Below are 23,424 nucleotides of genomic sequence, written 5' to 3'. Positions count from 1 at the left end.
TATTGCAAGAGTCTCCCAACTGGGCTTCCTGTTTCCATTTTGCTTTCTTGCTGTGTTTTCCACTGGAGTGGCCCTTTCTAAATAAAAGTCAGACCCTGTCACTTCCCTGTTCAGAACCATTATCCTTAGGATAAGTTCCAAAGCCCTAAAAGGCCTGGAATGATGTTGTCCTTGGTATCTGTGCCTTACCACTCCCTCATTATCATTCTTCAGACACCGACCTGCTGGTGTTCCTCACATACACTAACTTTGCTCCCTTGTTGGGGCCTTGGCTCTTGGTTTTACCACCACCCACAATGCACACACTCACAACTTCCTTCATATCTCTGCCCAAATGCCACCTGTCAGAGAATCCTTCCTTATCACCTTCTAAGGCTGAATCTGCTATTACTTTCCTTCATCCAGATTTTTAGTATATATCTCTTTATTTTCTGTCTCTACCCATAACACCTTAAATCTTTAAAGGGAAAGACATTGTCTTTTCTCACTGCTATACCACCAAATTCACGGACTATCGTTCATAGTAGTACCACAATATATATTTGTTGAATGAATTATTTAATGAATGAATGAATGTATGATGCTAAGGAGTATAAGGAGTAGTTTCTAATGCATGGTAAGGCACTCAAGAATATCTGTTAATTTTACTATGATTATAAATCAAGTGGAAATGGACTGTGGCACTGGTGCATGGAAGCTAGTTATTTTGTGACACAGGCAATTCTCAGAGTTTGCTTCGATTTATGGATTTTATATGTTCCTATTGCCCCTGCTCTTTTAGGGATAATTAGGCAAAGTGTGTTCCTTTGAGTTCATATGTGAGACTCTGTTTAATTGTTTTTTAAACTGTCCATTTCAATGAGAAATAGTACATTTGCTTCCAAGGAAATTCTCAGGATGTAGAGGCAGGCAGATCCCAACGCCATGACTCAATTTCAGGCCCCATAGTATAAGGCAAGGAAAGCCTGAAGGATTCCCAGGATCACACTTAAATATCAGACATGAACTTCCAGGGAACACAGATACCAGAAAGTAGATTTTTCTTTCCCATTCCATATCCCTTCTCACCATCACTGACCAAAATGGTTTCTTCTCCCTGGGAGTGAGGAGTGACTCTCCTTCATCCCCCCATCCATCCCCAGAAGATTCACAGGCATTGGAGGGCACATAGGGGCCAGAGGAAGGCAATTTAACATTGAACCCTGGTCTTGATTCACATAAGCTCTGTGACCTTAACAAGTTACTTAAACTCTGTCAGCCTCCATTTCTCCAAAGGTACAACCACATCTGGCTGGAAGGGTATGGAGGATTGGGATGGCTGGCCTTGTGAAGCTTTTGGCCCAGATCCCTGCTGCCTTGTTCTGCCTGCCATTTATATCCGTTCTCAGAGAGCTCTCCCATGCATTATCCTCTGTGACTCTCACCACTGTGTCCTGGTATAATCAGGGCAGGTGTTATTATTCTATTTTGAGATTTGGGTAGCCAATTTATTGAACTATTTGAACATAGTGGGAAGCAAACAGAAAATGATTTTCATTTTTCTCTGAAATGGTATTTGCTTTGATAAGCCTCCCTCTCTCTGAGTTACACATCCTTGGCAAAAATCTTAGCAGATTCCTAAACTTCCTGGTTACTTTAATGTATCAAAAGGCTGTCTAAAATAAGACTACAGTCTCTCCTCCTATTTAATTCATCCTTCTTCCAGTACCAGTTCAGTTTATAGCCTGAAGGACTTGAAGTAAAGAGGGTCTATTTTGCTCCTTTGCTGCTTCCAGGTCTTCACCTTGGTTTGACTTGATCTCAGAGAATGATTGTTTTGTAGTTTTCTCTCACTTAACTTTTCCATAGATGGAGGGCCCTCTTCAAAATAAATGCAATGCTATCAAGGACTCACAACCTCACTCCCCTGTATCAGGATATGCGAGGTTATGCTACAGAAACAAACAGATCCAGGTTAGCTCAAGGTCCCTACTTCCTCCTCTTTCTTTGGCAAGTCTATCTCCTATGGTAGGTTTGATCTGTAGAATAGAGAAAAAGAGACAAAAACAAGAGTTCCAAGGTCACTGTTTCTGACTCTTTGTGTAGGTCGTTAAAGCCTCTTCTGGTTGGTCCTTTCTGACTGATGATTCCTCATCGCTGACCCTGGTGGGACTTTTCTAGATGGCTTTACAGAACCTTCCCACTGTGTGGGCTCCAAAAAGTGGAGAACTGGTTTCACACAACCATACCAACCTCAGGGGGGCCAAGAAGTACCACCCCTCCACATGCTTTGAGGGTGGGGAGAAGAGCATTGTGTCAGTTAGCTATGACTGTGCACAAAGTAGATCTACGCCTAAGGCTTAAAACTGCAGTCAATGCTTCAGTTGATGAGTGTGTGGGTTGATAATATGGGTGAGACTTAGCTGGATAGCTCTTCTGGTTCCAGCTAGATTCCCTTATGGCTGCAGGGCAGCAGGGTGGTTCTGTGTCCAGGTTCTCCCTGGAGGGATGGGGGCTGGACTAGACCCTATGTCTCTCATAATCCTTAAGGCTACTTTAGGTTTGTTTAGATGGCAGGTTTCCAAAGGGAGGCCAGAAGCATGCATGGCATACTGAGGTCGCCACTTAGAACTGGCTTCAAATTGCTTCTGTTACCTTCTCAGTCAAATTCCCAAAACGAACAAGATGAAAAGAGTTGGGAAATGGTGGTCCCTTTTGAGGGGGGTAGCTGCAAAGCCACGCTGCAAGGCAGATTGGATAGGAGTGTGATGGGAAGGGAATTGTGGCACTTTTTAGCTTACTCCAGGTACCAACGTCCACCACACCTCCTTGGTCTTCTGAGGTAGAAGTTGGGGAGTTGAGGAGGAGGTGGCTGACTTGGCAATGCCACATCAGATCATCTTAGATATTATGTAGGGGAGCCTGTCCACATTTGGTGGAGACCCTTATTAGAATAGAGCCCCATGTTGTCTGCAGCTCTGAGCCATAGATGTTAATTCCAGGCCACAGAACAACTGCCATAGATATACACTTACAAAAGGAAGCCACTTTTGAGGTGAAGTGACCCATTGAAAGTCATGCAGCTAGTACTGGTTCATTTTTTTTTTTTCCTCTGAGGGGTTACTTGGTAGTAAGAGCTGATGATGAAAAAGCATAGTAAATACAAGAAACTTTGAAAAGGGATGAAGAGCAAGGCAGGAGTTGGGCCGCTATCATCAGGTCCAGATCTACTAGTCCCTGGAGCCCAAGGCAAGGAACTTTACCTTAAACCTAAGAAAAAAGGAAACATCTTGAAGGATTTTAAACAGGGTCTCACACATTCAGATCTGTGTTTCCGAAAGATCCCTCCAGCGTTGATGAGACGCTGTGTGAGGACAAAAGGCGAGGGCTGGGTTAGAACGGCAGCCTTCCACCTAAACCCAGAAAGAAAGGCAGAAGCCACGACTTTTCTAAATTCATGTTGGTGCCTCTTCATAAATCCCAAAGGCAAAGGGGAAATGGTCTAGTTTGTCATGGGCAAAAACCAGGGACAGTGCCACAGCAAGGACAACAAAAGCCAAATGTGTAATCGGAACACTATGTCAGACAAATGTGTGCACATTCACAGACACACACAGAGAGACTCCTTAGCCACGTGCTGCAGATCCAAGTGAACTTGAGAGTTTCTGGTTTGCGTTCTGTGCATAATTTAGCCCGATTGATGTTGAGTCGTACAGTGGCCCCTTCTGCTTGGCTGTGTGCAGAGACAGGTGGCTGCTAAGTGATCATAGGAGAGAGAAGCCAGCATTGCATGCACAGCTTTTGAGCCCATGAATTCATACATCATTTCCAATTAGTCACATTCTAAAGGCAAATGGTGTTGCCAGTAGGGGCACAGCTTAGTGGTAGAGCCCCTGTGTAGTAATCATGAGGTCCTGGGTTCAATCCCTAACTTTGAAAGAATTAAAAGAGCAAAGGGTGACAAAAGCGCCGTTTGGTGGGCCGTTCCACATTGGTGGAACTTGAAGGAGGCAGGGAGAGAAGAGCAGAGGCTCAACAGCACCTTTTCCGGCTATCTTGGCTTGGGCACAAGGGAAAGGGGTGCTGCTGAATTCCATCCTAACTGGGCACTGACATCATCCTCACCCACACAAGGACATAGAGGCGCTTCCTCCGGGCTGAGGGTGTCAGTGGGAACCGAACAGTGCATGGAGCTGACCCCACCACCCCCAGCATGAGTCTGCATGATAGATCGTAAGAGAGACTGTTCTGTCATTGCATTGCAGCTCCAGAAACTAAAACGATCACTTTCTTTCAAGACCAAGAGTTTACGGAGCAAAAGTGCTGACAACTTCTTCCAGCGAACCAACAGCGATGCGAAGCTGCAAGCGGACATGCAGGCTGAAGTCAGCCCCAGCTCCAGCCCTCTGCCGGCTCCCGGAAGCCTCACGTCCACGCCCACCAGGGCGGGCCTGCACCCAGGCAGCGGCAAGGCCCATGCCTTTCAGGAACACATTTTCAAGAAGCCCACTTTCTGTGACGTCTGCAACCACATGATCGTGGGTAAGGTCTTCCCCTGCCCCTTCCTCCAGATTCAGCACCCCCTGGAAAGCTGAGATAAAGGGGTTACCATGGGTCCATGTACCCAAAGATGGACTCTGAGACTCAGAAATATACATGCAGGATTGTTCAGGCGTGCTTTGGAGAACAGTATTTGTGGAGAGGTAAGGGAAGCAGGGCTGGGCAGGGGGAAAAGTTGGGTTGTGATATGGTTTTCAACCAACTTCAGTTGATCCTCCCGGGAGCACTAAAGCCCTTTAGAGTGATCCCCCAGTGAGTCTTTGTCCATCTATATCAGCCTGTCATTGCATAGAGGCAATAAGTGAGCCCTTGGAATGTGTGTTTCCCAAAGAGGCCAGTGTCTGCCATCACTGAAATTAGACATATCCACGACTTCCAGTATGACCAGGAACACAGACTTCTGCAATGCCTGCCACCCTTTGCCAAGGCCCAGTTAAGGAGTAGGATTTTCCAAATAGGGAGCAATGTTATGCCCTGTTAGAATCACACAGATAAGGCCAGTCCTCATTTTCAGAAAAGGATTATCTACTGACACTTTTACTTTCTAGTAATATTACTCATGTTCTTCCTTCAAACAAGCCATGTTTAGAAAGAGTGCTTTTATCAGTCAAGGATTCCCACCACGGTGTTTCTCAATAACTACCCTCAAACTCCAGCACTTAAAATAGAGGCAGCTTTTATTCTCACTTGGGCGTCTTCAGCACAGCTGGGGTTTGGCTGATCCAGACTCCACTCATTTCTCGCATCTTCTCTAGTCCTTAAACCAGTGGCCCAGCTGCTCCATGTTCTTCTGGCAAGAACAGGTGGAAGAACTCAAAATTTCTTCAGGCCTTGGGTTGAAGGTGGTACACCCCAGCTTCTGTTGGCATTACTTTAGTTCAAAGTAAGTTACAGGAGCAAGCCAGAGTCAAGGGATGGAGATGTCTACTCTCCCTCTAGAAGCAGGGACTATAAGCCACCTGGAGAAGGACATGAATGCAGGGTCAGTAATCTAAACGACTGCTTAGGCCATCTCTGGATTACAGATCCTTTTTTGTTTGGTAAATTCTGCCAAGTCTTGGAGCTCCTGGGCTCCCACTTCATGTCGCCATCTAGAACTGGTGTCTGGAGTGTGTCGGTCAGCATGGGGGCGCAGGTGGTCTCAGCAAGCCCCATGCTCAGAATACTTAGGCGATCCAGCCTAACTTCTGGATCCGAATGCCTGACTTCTGGATCTGAGGCCTCACTTTGAATTTCCACACAAATTTCCACCAAGCTTTTTCAGGCAGTGCTATTCATAACCCTTAAATAAGTGATGATGAGTATCTATTTTAAATCTCATTGTGATGAGTGTGAAAAGACAAATGAACATGTGTTTTTTTTTGTTTGTTTTTGTTTTTTTTATTTTATTTTTTATTTTTTTTTATTGTAAACAAATGGGATACATGTTGTTTCTCTGTTTGTACATGGCGTAAAGGCATACCATTTGTGTAATCATAAATTTACATAGAGTAATGTTGTTTGATTCATTCTGTTATTTTTTCCCTTCCCCCCACCCCCTCCCACCCCTCTTTACCCTCTATACAGTACTTCCTTCCTCCATACTTGCCCCCCTCCCTAACCCTAACTCTAACCCTAACACTAACCCTTCCCTCCCCCCCATTATGTGTCATCCTCCACTTATTAGCAATATCATTCGTCCTTTGGTTTTTTGAGATTGACTTATCTCACTTAGCATGATATTCTCCAATTTCATCCATTTGCCTGCAAATGCCATAATTTTATCATTCTTTATGGCTGAGTAATATTCCATTGTATATATATACCACAGTTTCTTTATCCACTCATCAATTGAAGGGCATCTAGGTTGGTTCCACAGTCTGGCTATTGTGAATTGAGCAGCTATGAACGTGTGTTTTTGAAACGAGTAATGGGAATGAGTTCACCTCTGAGGAATGTCACAGTCATCAGCCTACAGGGAACTCTAGGCACACCTCAAGAACAACAAAAAATTTGAAAGACACTATTCTAAATATTAAAAAAAACAAAGCCCTGTGCTAAAGAGAATTGCATTATGCTTTTCCTTTTATCAGAATTACACTTATATTACAGCTGCCTTTTTATCTTAAAATGAAAGAAGAAATAGTCAACAAGTCATAATGCTCTTATCAAGGATTAAATAAAGGAAACCAATAGTAGGCTTCTTCTAGGAATGAAGGAAGGGGTTTAGAGAGGTAATGTGAGGTAACACAGAAAGGAGGAGAGTAAACAGGAGAAAGAAAGTGAGAGGAGGAAAAGTAGAGATGACCAATGTCCTAACTTCCTGAAAAATGAGTAGTATTTTAAATTCACTGATACTGGAGCACCAGTGATCTGTCCTCTTCCTCTTTCTTTACCCCTCAAATCTTGCCTCCTGCCTCCCCAGATGAGGCCATCTTCATATTCTTGATTTTAGGGAAAAGATGAGATGCTGTTAGCCTTTAAGAATGACATTTCAGAAAGATAGTAAAGCTGTTTTCCCCTTCAACTTAGATCTAATGATTGTATAATAGTGGATAAGAAAAATCAAATCTGATTTATTCACTTTCCAGCTGATGGATACTGCCTTGGAAAATGAAACTGATATCCTCCCCATCTGGGATTTCTGAAATGGAGTGGACACACAGAGTTGGTTTTGCAAGACTCCCCATTTGTGCCTGGCTGATGCCTATGCCTTAAAGCTAGAAAGGTCACACAATAACTGCAAGACCACTGACCAATAAAATCAGAACAGGACCTCGGGCTCATTCATTGCCCATCTGTTTCTAAGTTCCTTAGCTCTGTATTGCTAACTTTACCCTTGCCCTTCCACTTGATAGCTGAAACTTCTCCTCCCCTGTTTACCTGTTTCCCAGACCCTTTGGGCTAAACAGCTACTGGGCATGCCCTCTGGCTAATCTCATCTTGCCTCCAGGACTTTGCTAACTTTATGATCAATTCTTTTGGCTAACTCTTTCTAGAAAAATTGGTCACCTAGGCAAGGCAAAGATAGCCAATCCTATCTTTCATGGAGATGTAGAGAAATAGGCAGTCAGGTATACCTGTCAGCCCCAGGGTTGAATGTCCCAGCCTTTGAGACAGGAGGAACATGCCTGCCTTTGTCAGGAGGGTTCATGTCTTAGACTAAGAGAATTTGAAGCTGACTCTAGTACTTGGCTAGATGAACATTTTTCCTTCACCAAGAATTTCCACTCTTTTGATCCTCCAGCTTAGAGAATGCGTATAAAAGGTAGGAGTACTAATCTCTACTGTGTATCACCTAAGTGTATTCCACTAATAGTATTATATTTTTATATTAAATTAACTGTCTGCAGTGGCTCAATTTAGGGGAGCTTGAATCTCTGTGGTAATCTGCATCTCACTGAAATTTCAAAGACTTCAACACGTCATCATGTGATATTAACATGACTAACTCCAGGCATGTGTCTACTCCATCAATTAAGTTTTTTTCCAAAAGACTCCCTTCTTTTGTTTATGACCAGATACCTTGTTTTAAATTACATGTTTTTTAGTTGGAGTCCACTTAGAAGACACAATATATTAAATGAAGTTGGATTTTCTAAACTGATACTTAGCAAAATGGTTGGATTTCATTGCTTAAAATTTCAACTTTTCTTATACAGTTTCTGTACAAAGTATCATTCACCTTCATAACTTTTCCATAACTTGGAAAATTAATAATAGCATTGTCTTATGTAGGAATCTCCAGAAGCAGGACCCGAGTCAGGTATTCTTATGAAGATGGTTTATGGCATAGAATGCCCTCGAGAGAGTCAAAGAAGCAAGAGGGACACGAGAAGGCTTTAGGCAGTGATTTGGCCTTAGCTGGAGTCCACTATAGGCTAATCCAACTAAGCACACCCACCTTGAGGCAAGGGGCCAGCCTTGTACATGGCTGTGGCCACCCAGTCACTAACCATGGCTGTCCCGGGAAGGAATAGGGATATGGCATCTCAGCAAGGAGGATCCCATTTGGCTGAGGACGATTCTCCTGGTTGAGGGGAGGGGGGTGACATCTGTAAGTCATTAGCAGCCAACCCTCAAGACACAGCACAGTAATGAGATCTGAACAAGGCACCAGCAGTACCCAGTACATCTATCGACATATTTTAATGCTTCAAGATGCAGTACAAAGGCAGCAAGTTTAAAATGCAGAGGGACCTTGGCACTAATGTGCCTATAACATTGCATTAAAATTATAATGAGTCACATAGCATGAGAAATACTACCTTACACTGAGTCCTGGATCTTTCTGCTGTCCTTTTGTTTGAACATTAGTTGAATTGTTTCCTGACCTATTCTGACCACACCCCATTGCTATAGCCACTAACCAAAACTTGAGTGGAACGAAATACTTATACACACGTATAAACACAAAGATACAGAACTAAAAAGAAAAAGCAGTGTTTGCTCACCAATGAAGTCGTCTGTTGGTGAGAGAGGCCAAACCAGAGATCGAGGACGAGATTGAAAAGCAAATTTCAAATCTGTGTATTCTCAGAATGGAATGAAATCTCTGAGTTCATTTAACTGGACAGCTGTTTTAGGGGCTATATAGGTTGTAAATACAGCACAAGTGCACTCTAAAACTTTTTTTCAAATATTTCAAACAGAAACGCCCCTTTAGGCTATAATATGCTTTCATATTAAATTGCAGTGCTCAGAGCCCATTAGTTTGTCCCAGGGGATTATTAAGCTCTGCTTTCTATACTTAATGGCTGCTTTTCTCCTTGAAGATTAAAAACCCAATGCAGTGCCCTGTTCAACAGAGGCAAATAGACCCTTTCTGTTCTTTGCTCATTTGGGCCTCCTTCAGAGAATCATGTTGATTCTGGGAACAGAATTTTAAGTAAAAGTAAGTGAAACTGGGAACAGTCACAGTAAGGATTTGGTGACCCTGCCACATAAGGAATGTTTGCAGGAGATGGGACTGTTTGGTCTGGAAATGTCTTGGAAGAGTATGATCACTGTGCTCAAAGAGCTGAAGAGATCTCATCTGGAAGAGAGTTTAAACTCACTTGGGGTCCTAGGTGCACAGTAATGAATGGTGCCGTAAGGCAGAGTTCAGACACTAAAGGAAAAGCTGCTCTATGTAACTCCAGAAGAAGGCTCGTGGATTTAGGGAGAGAATAAAATATGTGTTCAAAAACTTCTATATACTGTACTCCCTTTGGATATTCATAGCACACATGAGCATTTTTAAGTCTTGCCATCCTGAAAGCAACCCACGTATTATCAGTGGAGAACAGAGGCAGTAATTTAATGGATTATACCTAAGGAATTCTCCCTCCTAACATCTACATTTCCCTAATTCCAATGGGCTGCTATTGAATGCTGTTTGGCCTGTATCTCTTTAATGTACATAATTCCGAGGGATTTTTCTAATGCTTGCAAAGGCAAATTCATTAAAGAGTTATTAAGGCTCGTGATATCAGGTCCAATGTTCTCATAGAGATTCTCAAATGTATGGCTTGTGTCCAGCACCTTTCCACTAAAAGAGCACCGGATACTTTTAAAGCTGCGTCTGCTATTATTTTTTCAGAAATTTTATCCCCACTGACAAGTCTTGTGTATCTTAAGAAGGCTGTCATTGAAAATCATTTAAATCAAAAAGAATAAACTTCAATAAAATTCCTTCCAACAATGATTGAGCAGAAAGCAATGTTAGTAGACTTCCAGGAAGGAGGCAACTTCACACAAAAGTGGAAGCAACCCCTGTTGGGGACTAGAATTGCACCGTAGGGTCACATGGGCATGTCATCATTTTGAAAATGTAAAAATCCTCATGCTGTTGCCAGAAGAGGAGGTGGGACTCTCCTTGGAAAGCCTTAAATGCTATTTCTGGGTCCTTGACCTTGCCTGGGCATTTTATTCTTCCTTCTGAAACTTCTGCAAAGCCTGTCCTTCTGGTTCTGTCTCTCCATCTAGCAAATCCTAGATCTCTCCAAACCCAATGCTTTCTCCAGTTCCAAGGCAATCTCTAATTTTCTCAGAATTTTTACATCTTTTCTCTAAAACTCGGACTTTAGTAAGCTCTCTTGTAGACATGATGAGCTCAGATTTGTGCACCTGTTCCCAAGTGACTGCACAGCACACACCAGGCATATAGTGAGCATTTTAAATACAGTAGCAAATGAACAGAATAAAACAGTCCAACTTCAAATACCAACAACAGAAATAAAAGCAATTTTTAATGGAAGAATATGGAAAAAAATCACCATTTGTGTACAATGAATCAAAATAATAATAATTTTTTTTAAAAATGCATTTGATAATTAAAAAGAAAAATCACTAAATGCTCCGAAATTCACTCCTGGATATATCAAGACTGCAATCTACCAAAAAGTAGCTTGACACAGGGACCCAGTTTCCTCATCTGTCAGGTTTTCTCCATTTCTCCTTTGTGTTATATAGTTTAAAACAAAGTTACATAGTGCACAAAGGTCATAAGAAGGATGTCTTCGTTGTTGATTATATCCTTACCCAAATAAATGTCATCCTATCCTATTTAAAGCTTTTGTCTTGAATACCACCATATAATATTTCCACTTTTTAAAATATTTGCTTGATATGCCCTCATCTACATTTACTTTTCAACTTTGTCATGTAATCTAAGTGCTTCTGAAAATAAACATAATTGGATTTTAGACTTCTTTTTTGCCCAACCTGAATATTTTACTCTTACACAGAAGAGGATTATGAATTTGCATTATTATGAGTGAAATGTTTGGCTTTCTTTCTGCCTGTCTACCATATGCTTTTTATTTTGTGTTTCCTTCTTCCTTCCATTGTGTGTTGTGTTTGTGTGTGTGTACATGTGTGGTTTGTGTTCTTTCCTTTTAATAACCTCTCATGTTTTGGGAAATGCATACATTTTTCTACTTATAATTACATATGAGGTTTTCAAAAAACTCTTTCTTCTACACTTCTCAAGTTATTGAAAAATGAAAATCAAATCCGGGTTATGGTGACACATACCTGTAATCCCAGCATCTTGGGAGGCTGAGGCAGGAGGATCACAAGTTTAAAGCCAGCCTAGCAATTTAGTGAGGACTTAAACAACTTAGTGAGATCCTGTCTCAAAATAAAAAAATAAATGAAAAAAGGGCTGGGGATGTGACTCAGTGGTGAAGCACCCCTGGGTTCCATCTCCAGTATGGAATAATAAAAATATACAAATTAAAATAAAAAAACAAACTGGGACGTAACACAGTGGTAGAGTGGTTGCCTAGCATGTGCAAAGCACTGGGTTCAATACCCAGCATAAATAAAGTTAATTAATCAAGTAAATAAAAAGAGGTTTGATTTCTCTATTACTCTAGATAAACTTACCAAACTTTTAATCCCAACTCTCATCTAACAATAGTCTTTTCACTTCATGGTTTTGAAAATCAAGTATGGCACTCTTTTCATTCCAGATTTTTGTAGTTATTGCAGTGTTTTACAATTTATACCTCTGAGAATAAATCTTAAGGTACACATGCCTTTATAACAAGATCTGGGCATGCATCTACTCGGTCATTTCAAGTTTTAACTTGTTGCCGTATTAACTGCCAATTCTATTACTGCATAACTTCCTTATGGCTAAGCTCTTGTTTTTGTTTCTCAGTGGTTCAGAGAACATTTTCAATAACATTGTCCAGGAAAAGAACATGGGTACCAAATGAATAAGGGAGTGAACTGCCAAGGATCCCACTTGCTCAGCTAATGAACCTCTTGCAGCAGGGCATGTTGGTGAGCAGGGTCCAACTCAGACTTCCGGTGGCTTTTCCTTGCTGCCCCTCAGCTCCGGCCTTGCCCACTTGGCTTTCCCTGAAGCTAGTAGCACAGTCTCTCCTTTTATATTTGCCTATAAAGTCCAAAGATTTTAGAACCGCTTTTTTTAGTAATGAAATCTCCTTCAATGTCAGTTCCGTCCTTCTCTGCCTCTCATAAAGATTTCGATTGGGAAAATTTAATTTTTTGTTTCTCTTTATTCCCCAAACAATTTTCCAGATTGTTTTTAATTTCCACGTTTGACTCTTTTATTGGCATCTGATTCACTTGTATTTTATTGTCAATCAAAACCAGATGTTGTCTATAATTGTGTTTTTGTTTAATATAGTATAGCCCTTTAAAGTATTCCTTGCTTATAGTATTGTTGAAAAGAGTAGAGGAGATAAGTTGCCCAATGCAGTCACACAGAATCAGCTGATGGCAAATGTGACACGTTAAATTTCAGAGTGTACAGGTCATGGCTTGTTGCATTCTCTGGAGCTTCGCTAGTGCTGGCCTGTCACCTATCCTATAATAATAGCTGTCCACAATGAATTTGCAAAGTGATCAAATGAATGCATAAATTCATTGTTCAACCAATGAGAAATATGATTGTCAAAATTGTGGCTATGATTGTCTTTATTATACATAAAGTATTCAGAATTAAGGAGTAGGACTGCAGATAACCTCAATAACTGTATTTCCAACAAAGATTCACTGAGCGCTAACTATGTGTGGGGGCCCTTTGCTGACATTTGGGGACACACAGTCTAATATTCTCATACATTCAAGGAAAGGGACTGAGAGGTAGCAAAGGAAAAAGGAACAGACGTTATCTAGAAACTTGAATGCAAAGGAGCCCTTTTCACTACAAGCTGCAGACCTTCAGGCCCTCTCTCCATGACAGACTCTGGACAGGCAGCAGACATGGTGTGTTCAACAGGCCTTGTAATTCTCTCCTTGTCCTTCCAAGGCAATTCCCCACATCTCCATTAGACTGGGATATCCTGCTGCCACATCCCTGATGGGAGGATATCTGAACCCCAATTTGGGGAAGTCAAGAAACCAAAAGAACCTTTAGAATCTAGCTCATCTCAGTAATATTGGTAATACTTCTACATATTTTCCTTTTTTCTTAATATGCATACATGCTGATATTAGAAAGGCAAAGAAACTGTTCTTGACCATGACCTTAAACATCTCATGATCATTAAGCATAAGAACGGTCTGCCAGATGCGGTAATCCCAGCAACTTGGGAGGCTGAGGCAAGAGGATTGCAAGTTCAAAGCCAGCCTCATCAATATAGCAAGGCCCTACAAAAATGAGCAAAACCCTGTCTCAAAATAAAAAATAAAAAGGGCTGGGGTTTTGGTTCAGTGGTTAAGCATCCTGGGGTTCAATCCCTTGTACCAAAAAAATTTTAAAAAGAATAAGAAAGGTCTGTGTGCAGTGGCGCGCACTTCGAGGCAAGCACTCTACCAACTGAGCTATATCCCCAGCCAGTGGCGCACACTTTGAATCCCACCAATTTGGGAGGCTGAGGCCGGAGAATCCCAAGTTTGAGGCCAACAATATTGGCAACTTAGATTTTTTTCTCAAAATTAAAAATAAGAAAGGGATATGGGGTGTGGGGATGTGGTTCAGTAGCCCAGCACCCCTGGGTCAATCCCTAGGGTGCAAAAAAGAGGGATCAAAAGATGAGAGGAGAGTCTTTATATATATGCAGCTCTACAGAAAATGAATATTGCCAAATACTATTATCACCGTAGTTTAAAAATGTGGACTTTCCTTACTATAAACTGTTTATTTTACAAGTAATTGGCTGGAGTTTTGAATGGTCAGAGTCAAGGGAAAATTATAGAAAAGAAAATCAGCCAAAGGAAAGAAACTGTCTCTCTTAAATTACAAATCATGATGTTTGCAAGTGCTTTGCAGCACTTCTTGAATCGCAGCATAGAGATGATCTTTCAGGAAAGAAATGTTTTTCCCACCCCAGAAAAGAAATTTGTATTTTAGGAGACTTTTAAGATCATACCTAAGAGGAAATAAATGACATATAAAATGGTGTTTTCAGTGCATAAATAACACACCCAAGAGGTGAGAGTGTCTGATCCGTGGTGTTAAATTCTGTCATTTCCTGTGTTTCACTACGATATGCTCTTCGGTAATGTTACAGCTTAGATATTCTTAATACATGTTCTTTTGAGACCCACTGCATTGCGTATATTTTCTTCCTCTTCTATGCTGGAAAAATGAAACATTTCACAGGGCAGTAGGAAAGAAGGAGAAATCAGTCAAGATGGAGTTTAGCTGGGGCAGGGACACAGGTATGAATGCACTTTGAGAGCCCAAACTTTTTTCTGCTTGTGATATTGACATCAAAAGCAGAGTCCTCATCTCCACTGCCAATAACGAGAATAAGATTTTGAAAAAAAAAAAAAAGGAGAAATAAATTTTATCGCTTTACTTGCAAAGAAATAAAGGGGATCCTGTCCCAGAGGCTGTGACTCTCCCTGCAGTGGTAATATAAGGCTTTTAAAAGAGGAATACAAGGGCTGGAATCCAGATATTATCATTAGGGAATATTAATTATTATATCAAATATCCTTGAGAGACATATTGCTCCATTTCCCCAGTTTTGGAGTTTCTTTATTCTTGTGGACAGTTGTACTACTTTTCCTTTTAATGACACAATAGCTTAGCCTGGAACAGGAAAAAAAAAAAATATTATGTTTTCCTCGAGTGTTAGAGAGGGAGAGAAAAGGAAAAGAAGGAAAGAAAAGAATGTCAGTTTTTAAAATAAGCCACTTTCAGTCAAGCAGCAAGATTTATACTCAAATCATAAAGTGGACTCTGTTATAATATTACTGATTCCTGCTGCCTGCTTAAGGCTCCAACGAAGCCATGACGGACAAATGTGGAGAGGCTGATTGCCTTTGACCCATGACTATTCCAGGTTTGGAGGCTAACGATCCGTAGAAACAGGTCATCACCTACCTGTGGGGAGACAGAGACCTGCCAGAAAACGTGTACCCTGTCCCACCATTCAGCTGTCATAACAGGGAACGCTCCACTGACCTACTTTAGAAAGTTCCCCTGGGTTGTGCAACCATAGTAGATAGGATATCATGAGATGACATGTCTGGGTCAGTGTTCTAAAATAGAACAGCCCTGTGTGTGCACCTGGGTCTCGGAACATCATGAAGTAGTATGAGTGAGGTGTGTGCATGTGTATACCTGTGCACATGGAGGTGCCCACGGTATAAACCAACTATCCAGAACAGAAGATGGGGGAAGCAAGGATAAATCCTATTCAAGTGTTTTCTCCATAGCTCGTCAAACACTGCCTGGTTACCCAAGCACCAAAGCAAATCAGAGATCTTTCCATCACATGTTAAGCTTACATGGAAAAAAGATGCAGAAGACTATTGCTGCCTGCATGCCCTACCCCACAACAGGATAGCAAGCAATCATGAGAGCATACATTTTTACAGGTGCATGTGTGTACACACCACGTGAGTGTGCATGCACACACTCAGGACTTGGGAAATGTGTTTCTATTGACATATAAAGAACATTGTTCAGCCGGGCAGGGTGGCACATGCCTGTAATTCTAGCAGATTGGGAGACTGAGGCAGGAGGATCATAAGTTCAAAGCCAGCCTCAGCAAAAGTGAGGCGCTAAGCAACTCAGTGAGACCCTTACTCTAAATAAAATACAAAATAGGACCAGGGGTGTGACTCAGTGGTCAAGTGCCCCTGAGTTCAGTCCCCAGTAACAAAACCCAAAAAAGAACGTTGTTCAGAGAGTTCCCATCCATGTTCACCTGTACCTGATCCCTTGCACTCTATGGGCCAATCACCATCTTTACCCCATTTATAATGCCATGATTAAAACCGAAGGAGGATGATGAGCCAGCTTGACTCAGTTTGACTATATCATTTTGCCTCATACCCCTGTTTGTAAAAGAATTCAACATTTTATGGGCACCAATTTTCTCATCTTAAAAATAGATATCATAGCTGGGTGCAGTGGCAGCCACTCAGGAGGTTCACAAGTTCAAAACCAGCCTCAGCAACTTAGCAAGACCATCTCAAAAAATAAAAATAAAAAGAAACAACTACCTGATAGGTTTGTTGTAGAGTTTGTACCCAAGATGCAATAGTGCTTTACTAATATCTTTCAAGGAGCTTTGCTTCTACCTTATCATCCTGCCCTGCTTTCCCCTGCAGGGGGCACATGCTGCTCCCACGGGCTGCCAGTGTCCCCAAGTCTAATCATGCATGTAGACCACCACAAGTTTTGCTGCTCAGATGCCTTATTGTTGCCAAAATGCTTCATTGTGTCTACAGTGGAACAAAACATCTCCCTCCTCCAAAATCCTGCTACTACTTGGATGTCCTCTCTCCTGGTGGGACAGAGGGCACCTCATCATCTTAGCTACCTGACCAGAATCTCCAGGTCCCTGCTTCGTTTATCCAGAAACACCACCCAGGATCACACTATCAGTTCTACTTCTGAGGCTTCTCTGCCATCAAGCCCCACCTCTCTCCCATGTTGTCCCTGCCCTGACCCAGCCTTCAGTCCATCTCACATGAACTGGTTCAATAATTTTCCAAATTATGTGACTTCCTCTCATCTCCATTTCCTCATTCACTTTACATGCTGCTGCCAAACCTCTTCTGGAAGTAAGCTGATATCACATCATGGCTGTTCTCAAGAATTCTTGCCCTACCTCCTTGCCTAAACAATTATGCTCAAGCTTCTGAGTTTGACTTGCTTCTAAAATCTCCAGTGATTTAGCAAAAGTGAAGAAAGGGCATCGGTCCAGCAGACTGAAAGTGAAACTCTGTTCACTACCCCAGACAGTCTTTATCAATGCCCCTGGTGATCATCAATAAGTGGATCATCACAAAGAAACTTGAATACAAACCTGCAAGAAAAAGTCGGGAGAGAGGTGCAGAGGAATCTGAGGGTGAATGAATGGAGTAACTTTTGACAACTGACTTCGCTTCTCTCAATCCCAGCATCTTCAAAATGAGATAGAAATAACAATACTACTTTATGGAATTTACTGGCAACTAAGATGATACCTGAAAAGGCTGTAAGACCCCCCAAATCGCTGTTATTAAAGCAACCTTTGCAACAAACAGGTTGACAATAATTGAAAACCAAATTCTCAGAGAGTACGTCAAGAGATGGAGGAGAGAAATTGACCAGTCCACTCTTTGGAGACTTGAATAAAGACATATTCTCTAACCTTGAGATAGAGTACCAGTTTTGAAGAAAGCATTTGAGACTGCCCACACTGCAGACTTCAGGGAAGAGGAGAAAGCAGAATAGCAGAGATTATTCATACTGGGCCAGTGGTGTCAACTCCAGATGTTTCCCAGACGGTCATGAGAAAGTGATTGTAGAGAAAGGCACCTTCCAAAAACGTTAAGCCAAGCACGTGCGTGCGGCAGGAGAAGAGCTTACAAGCCATGGTATTACAATGTGAACTGATGGCCCCGGGGGGCGAAGGCCGTGGACTCCAAACACCAAGGCCCTGAGCCAACCCAACGCCCACTGCTATTTTTAAAGCCAAGTGCGGGTGAGGGGCGGGGAAGTAGAGAGTTTTTCCACTAGTCGTCAGGAACCGAAATAGGAAAGATCAACAGAGGCATTTATAAACAATGAATGCCATTAATTTTTTTTTTTTTAAAGCTTAAGACCAGGCTGGAAATAAAGCAGTATAGCAAGGAGTGGGGAACATGGGCAGGAAAAGATGACCCTGGGGTCTCCACATTCCTAACAGACTCTTTTCTGCTCACTGGAGGGCATTTCAGAAGTCACGGGTGAGTTACTGTATTGTTGAATTTCCCGGAAAACTTGCAAACCATCTTATTAATCGAAGTCAGGGAAGGGGAGAGATGGGATGGGTTATTTTTAATCAAGTTCCCAGGACTAGAGTTCAACTGCGCTGGAAAATATGTCCCCTTTCTTCCCTTTCTAACTATTGAGTGGTATCTAGAGCTTAGGGGCAGTCTAAAATGTATTGCTCCAACTCCAAACTCAGGCTCCTCTAGAACTCTGTGAGGACAGTGACTGGAAGCAAGGGCTTCTTTGGAGAAGATGAGAAAGAGAATCTAATTATGAGTCCTGGTTTGAGCTGTGTCTTAACTTCTCAGTGTGACAAGAAAACCTGTAGACCAGGAGGCTGGAGAGGATCACCATGATGTTAAAAGTCAAAAGACTTTGCTTCTCTGAGCTTAGTTTCTGTGTGTGTAAACTGAGAGAATTGGTTGTATCTGAGAGGAAAAAATGGTTTCCGTACTAATTGATTGGTAGTGACTCCCCAGGAAAGCTTTTAAAGCTGCATCACAACTCAGTCAGAAAAGTATAGTAATAAGTGACATCTGTCATGCGCCCCAGTTGAAGGGCTTCAGCACATACGCTATGTATTTGCTATATGTAAGGCAGGACTTCCTAAAAATTTAATGTGCAATCATCAGGAAGTCTTATTAAGAGACCTATCCTGATTTAGTGGGTCTGAACTGGGTCCTGAGATTCTGTATTTCTGCATTCCTAACAGGGTCTCAGATGATGTGGGTGATGCTGGTCCATGGGCTACACCTTGGATGACATCTTTATGACTAAATTTATAACACTAAAACTCAGCAAGTCACTAAGAGCTATGCAGAAGTCCTTTGGTACTTAGGAAAAGGAAAAGAAAACATATAAATATTGAGAAAATAACTTTTTCAGAATCATTTCTAACTTCGTTACATAGATCTTCAGCTCATTCTTTTTTCTCCATAGATAATAATAAATACAGGGTACTCTGGTAGATAATTGGGAATGTATGTAGAGACACTTGAACAAAGGCATATATAAAATCATAGTGGAAAACTGGTAAGGAAATAGTAGCTCTACCTGAGGAGGAAGCAGTCAGTCAAAGTTCCATGATGAATATGGCATTTGAGTTGGACACTGAGAGAGGACCATTAATTAACCACTGCCTAACAAAGTCATCTACAACCTGAAGCATCACCTTCCTGCTGAGGACACAGTACCCAAACACACCTATTACCCTTCGAAGCGTAACAAAGTCAATTCTTAACTCCTCAGAAGCTGTGGGTAGTCTAACGATTAACCTAGCTTAGGCACCACTCTGTTCTTTTGGGCAGACTCATCTGAGAGGCACCCTATCCCAGATGCCAATCAGGTGGTGCCAGTACTTGTGCTTGGTCCAGAAATGGTATTTAAAAGGGTTCTAGAGCACTTCATCTTGTTATTCCTGATTTCCAAATTATGATAGATCCAAGATCTGGTACCTTGATGAAAATAGAAAATGTAACTAGAAGGTGTCAGTCAAACCTAGATGATGGAGGAGGAGAAATGAGTCAGCAAAGGACACCAGCCAGAGACCCAGTGTCCAGTTTGCATCAAGTCACACCCACTTGGGAACTCAAGCACCACCACCTATTAGCAAGGTAATCTTGGGACAATGTTTAAAGCTCTCTGATTCTCAAGTTTCCATCTAAGTGATAAATAAGAGCTAACGTCAAGGAGTCATTGTGTTAGAGAAAACATAGGCCAAGTCCCTGATTATTGGCAATCATCAGCACAGTCCCCATGCCAAGTCACTCTGATTCTGATTGTCTCTCAGTTTTCAACTTTTCAGAAATAAAGATGGGTAGTTTTTCTGTGCATAAGGAGAAAGAGGGAATTTGTAATAAGAATATCTGGGTTCAAGTCTCTTCTCAGCAGGTTTTTCACCCTGTGACTGTGGACCAAGGGCTTCCCTTTCTAAACCCCAGTTTCCTCGTCTATAAAAGGGCTGAAAACAACTCTTGCTATGCACCAGGGATTCTTGACTGGAAATGATTTTGCCTCTTTCTTAGGGTTTCAAGATCTATTAAATAAAGAAACACCCAGTTAAATTTGAATTTCAGGTAAACAACAAATGCATTTTTTTAAGTAGGTATGTCCCAGGCAATATTTGAGACATACTTGTCCTGTGCAATATTTATGATATATATTTATACGGAAAAAAAAAAACTTTATCAGAAAGTAAAATTTAACTGGACTTCCTTATTTTATCAGTAACCCTATCCCCAGGGACCATTTGATAATGTTTGGAGATGGTTGGGGTGGTTACAATTGGGGGAAGAAGTGCTATTGGCATCAAGTGAGTATAGGCCAGGGCTGTTGCTAGGTCAGCCCGGGACGGTCACACACACACAATAAGGAATTATCACATCCCAGATGTCATCAACACAGAGTGTAAGAAGTCCTGTTCAGGAGCCATAAATTTCAAAAACATGTTTTCAAAATTAAATTTTTAAAGCATGTTTTTAAAATTAAATTTTTAAGGGAAAATAAAGGGAGGTGGATGCTTTCCCCATATCGAGAAGGAGGCAACTAACTGGAAAGATCTTTGAGAGCTGCAGCCGGATGTTCTACTGCAGAATGTGCCCTGATGAGCCCAGGGAGAGGCCCTGCCTTCAGGGGTGTTGATTTAGGATGAAAATGAAGGCCTGCCACCCACTGGTCCTCTGAGCACGTCCGGTGCCTGCGGCATGTGAGTAGCTGCAGAACCTGGGCCTTGCTCAGTTGTGTCAAGACTCCTGCCAGAGACCTCAGCATGGCCAGCGGAGATAGGGGAGATGCTGCTGCCACTTCATTCCAAAGCTGCTGGACGACTCCCTCGTTATAGAAAATGAGCAAATACGAATAAGCAAAAACACAAACAAAAAAGCATTTATAATTCCACCACCCACACAGAAATAAGATTAATATCTTTCCGTATGCTCCGCCACACTTTGTTCCATGCAAGTAATGCCTACTTTAAATGTTTTTTAATTTTTTGTCTTTTACCCTGATGTTGACGTGTTGACATTATATTAGGAACACATATGATGTCAATCATCGTTAGATGAAAACTTAGCTCAGTAGCCAAAACAGAATTTTGCTTATGAATATACCAGACTTTCATTAACTAATACTCAATTTTTGTTTTCCACTTTTCAATATTACTTGCTAAGTTGCAGTAGGCATTTTTTGCAGTTCAATCATTGCAAATATAACTATTTTCTGAAGAGCCAATTCTGAAGTTCAAATTGCAACACTGATGAGTTGTGCACCTACTGTGATTTGGGTTAGTGTCCCCCAAAGGGTACTGTGTTAAAGGCTTGGTCCCCAGGTTGATGCTATTGGGAGATGGAACCTTTAGGAGTTAAGATCTAGTGGAAGGTCCTTAGGTCATTGGGAATATGCCCTTAAATGTGACCCCAGATGCTTCCTCTTGTCTTTGCTCCCTGATCATAAGGCAAGCAAATCGCTGTGCCACGTGCTGCAGCCACAATGTGCTGTCTCGTCAGAGGCCCAAAGTGATGGGCACCCCACTGCTTCACCAATCTGGACTGAAAACTCCAGAACCATGACCAAAAACATTTTTTATTAGTAAATTATCTCAGTTATCTTGTTACAGTAATGGGAAGCTGGCTACTACAACACAGGTTTAAAACTTTTGATGATTGAAACAGAGTTGGATAGAGGAGACAATCTGTCCCAAAATGAGCCTGACAGTAGTGATCAACAGTGATACCATTTCCTCCCCCACAGGAGGGTGTGAGAGCGATCACAGCTCTACCCGCAGTCAGTGATGGCACCTCTTGTTTTTGGTTTTGTTTTGCTTTATCTTTGCCCATTTGATAGGGAAAGATGGATATCTTGATGTTCTTATTTCAGTCCTCTGATTACTAAATTATTTATTAGATGCTTAATTTTCTATTCCATATTTTTTGCAAGTTTTCAGTTTATGGCCTTGGCCAGTACTGTATGTCTTTTGGCTTGTTCATCTTTTCCTATTAATTTTTAAAACCTGCTTATAAATATTTTATAATGCTGTATTAGACCTTTAATTATGAAGTTGAATAATTCCCCCAATTTATCTGCCTTTAGGTTTTGTACTAATGTCTATAGTTTTATGTAACTAAATTTATCAATCTTTTGGTATATGTTGCTTCCCTCATAATAATATGCTTAGAGTCTCTTTATTTAAGAATAAATAACCCCAGGGCAGTGGCACATGCCTGCAATCCCAGTGGCTCCTGAGTCTGAGGCAGGAGGATCACCAGTTCAAAGCCAGCCTTGGCAAAAGCGAGGCACTAAGCAACTCAGTGAGACCCCATCTCTAAATAAAATACAAAATAGGGCTGGGGATGTGGCTCAGTGGTCGAGTGCCCCTGAGTTCAATCCCAGTACTCTCCCTACTCCCCCAAAAAAGAATAAGTAAGCTAGTCTTTCTCTTTCCTTCAACTAATTTAATATTCTCAAATTTTATGTAAATTCCTTACCCCATCCAAACTTTATTTCAGAATATGCTGACAATTAAGCATCTGGTGTTTTCATCAAATAATTAACCAAGTGACTCACCCATATTTGTTGACTAATTCTTTCTTTCACTGATGATTTGAGAGATCACTTCTATCAGACAATAAATTCATAAAGATGCTTATTTTAGGCTTTCAGTTCACTTCATTAATGGTGGTGTTCAGTTATTCCAGTAGCTCTATGATTTGTGGTTTGCAAAGGTTTTTTTTTTTTTTCATAAATGTTTTACTATTCTCAGGTATATACTCTTCAAGATTTATTTTAGAAAGATTTTGTGAAGTCCTCCACTCAAATCCCATTGAGATTTCAACCAGAATCCTGGTACATTTGCAGAACTATTTGGAGAAAAGTGGCATCTATTCAATAAATGTTTTTCTTTTCTTATTTAATATGCATGCCAAGCATTACTAATATGAAGCATCTTTGCTTTATTTCAAGCTTAAATAGGAATTCATTTGACAAATATTTCTGTAGTAGCTCTGCTGTGCCAGGTTCTGTTCTAAGCACTTGGGATGTATCAGTGAACAAACCCAATGAAGATATCTGTCCTCATAGAATTAAAATTTTATTTAGGAAGGCAATGGATATGTAGGTAAGTAAATGATAATAAAAGTAAAAGATGATAGATCTATCTTCAGGTGATGAGTCATATAGAAAAAAGGAAAATGTAAAGCAGAGTGCGAAAGATCACAAGTACAGAGGAAGTGTGAGTAGCGGTATCACATGAGATG

At 41.3% G+C, this 23,424-nt stretch overlaps 1 protein-coding gene across 1 annotated transcript in view; it reads left to right on the top strand.

The window, feature by feature from the left end:
- STAC (SH3 and cysteine rich domain) overlaps nucleotides 1-23,424 on the top strand; it is a 154,231-nt gene that overhangs the window by 56,886 nt on the left and 73,921 nt on the right. Inside the window, exon 2 of the mRNA XM_079115632.1 lies at nucleotides 4,245-4,521. Within this exon, the coding sequence (XP_078971758.1) occupies nucleotides 4,245-4,521 (277 nt within the window). The remainder of the gene's footprint in view (nucleotides 1-4,244; nucleotides 4,522-23,424) is intronic.

The sequence above is a fragment of the Sciurus vulgaris genome, assembly GCF_902686455.1.
Source record: "Sciurus vulgaris genome assembly, chromosome: 16".
NCBI classification, from domain to species: domain Eukaryota; kingdom Metazoa; phylum Chordata; class Mammalia; order Rodentia; family Sciuridae; genus Sciurus; species Sciurus vulgaris.
This window is presented reverse-complemented; position numbering and strand designations above follow the sequence as displayed.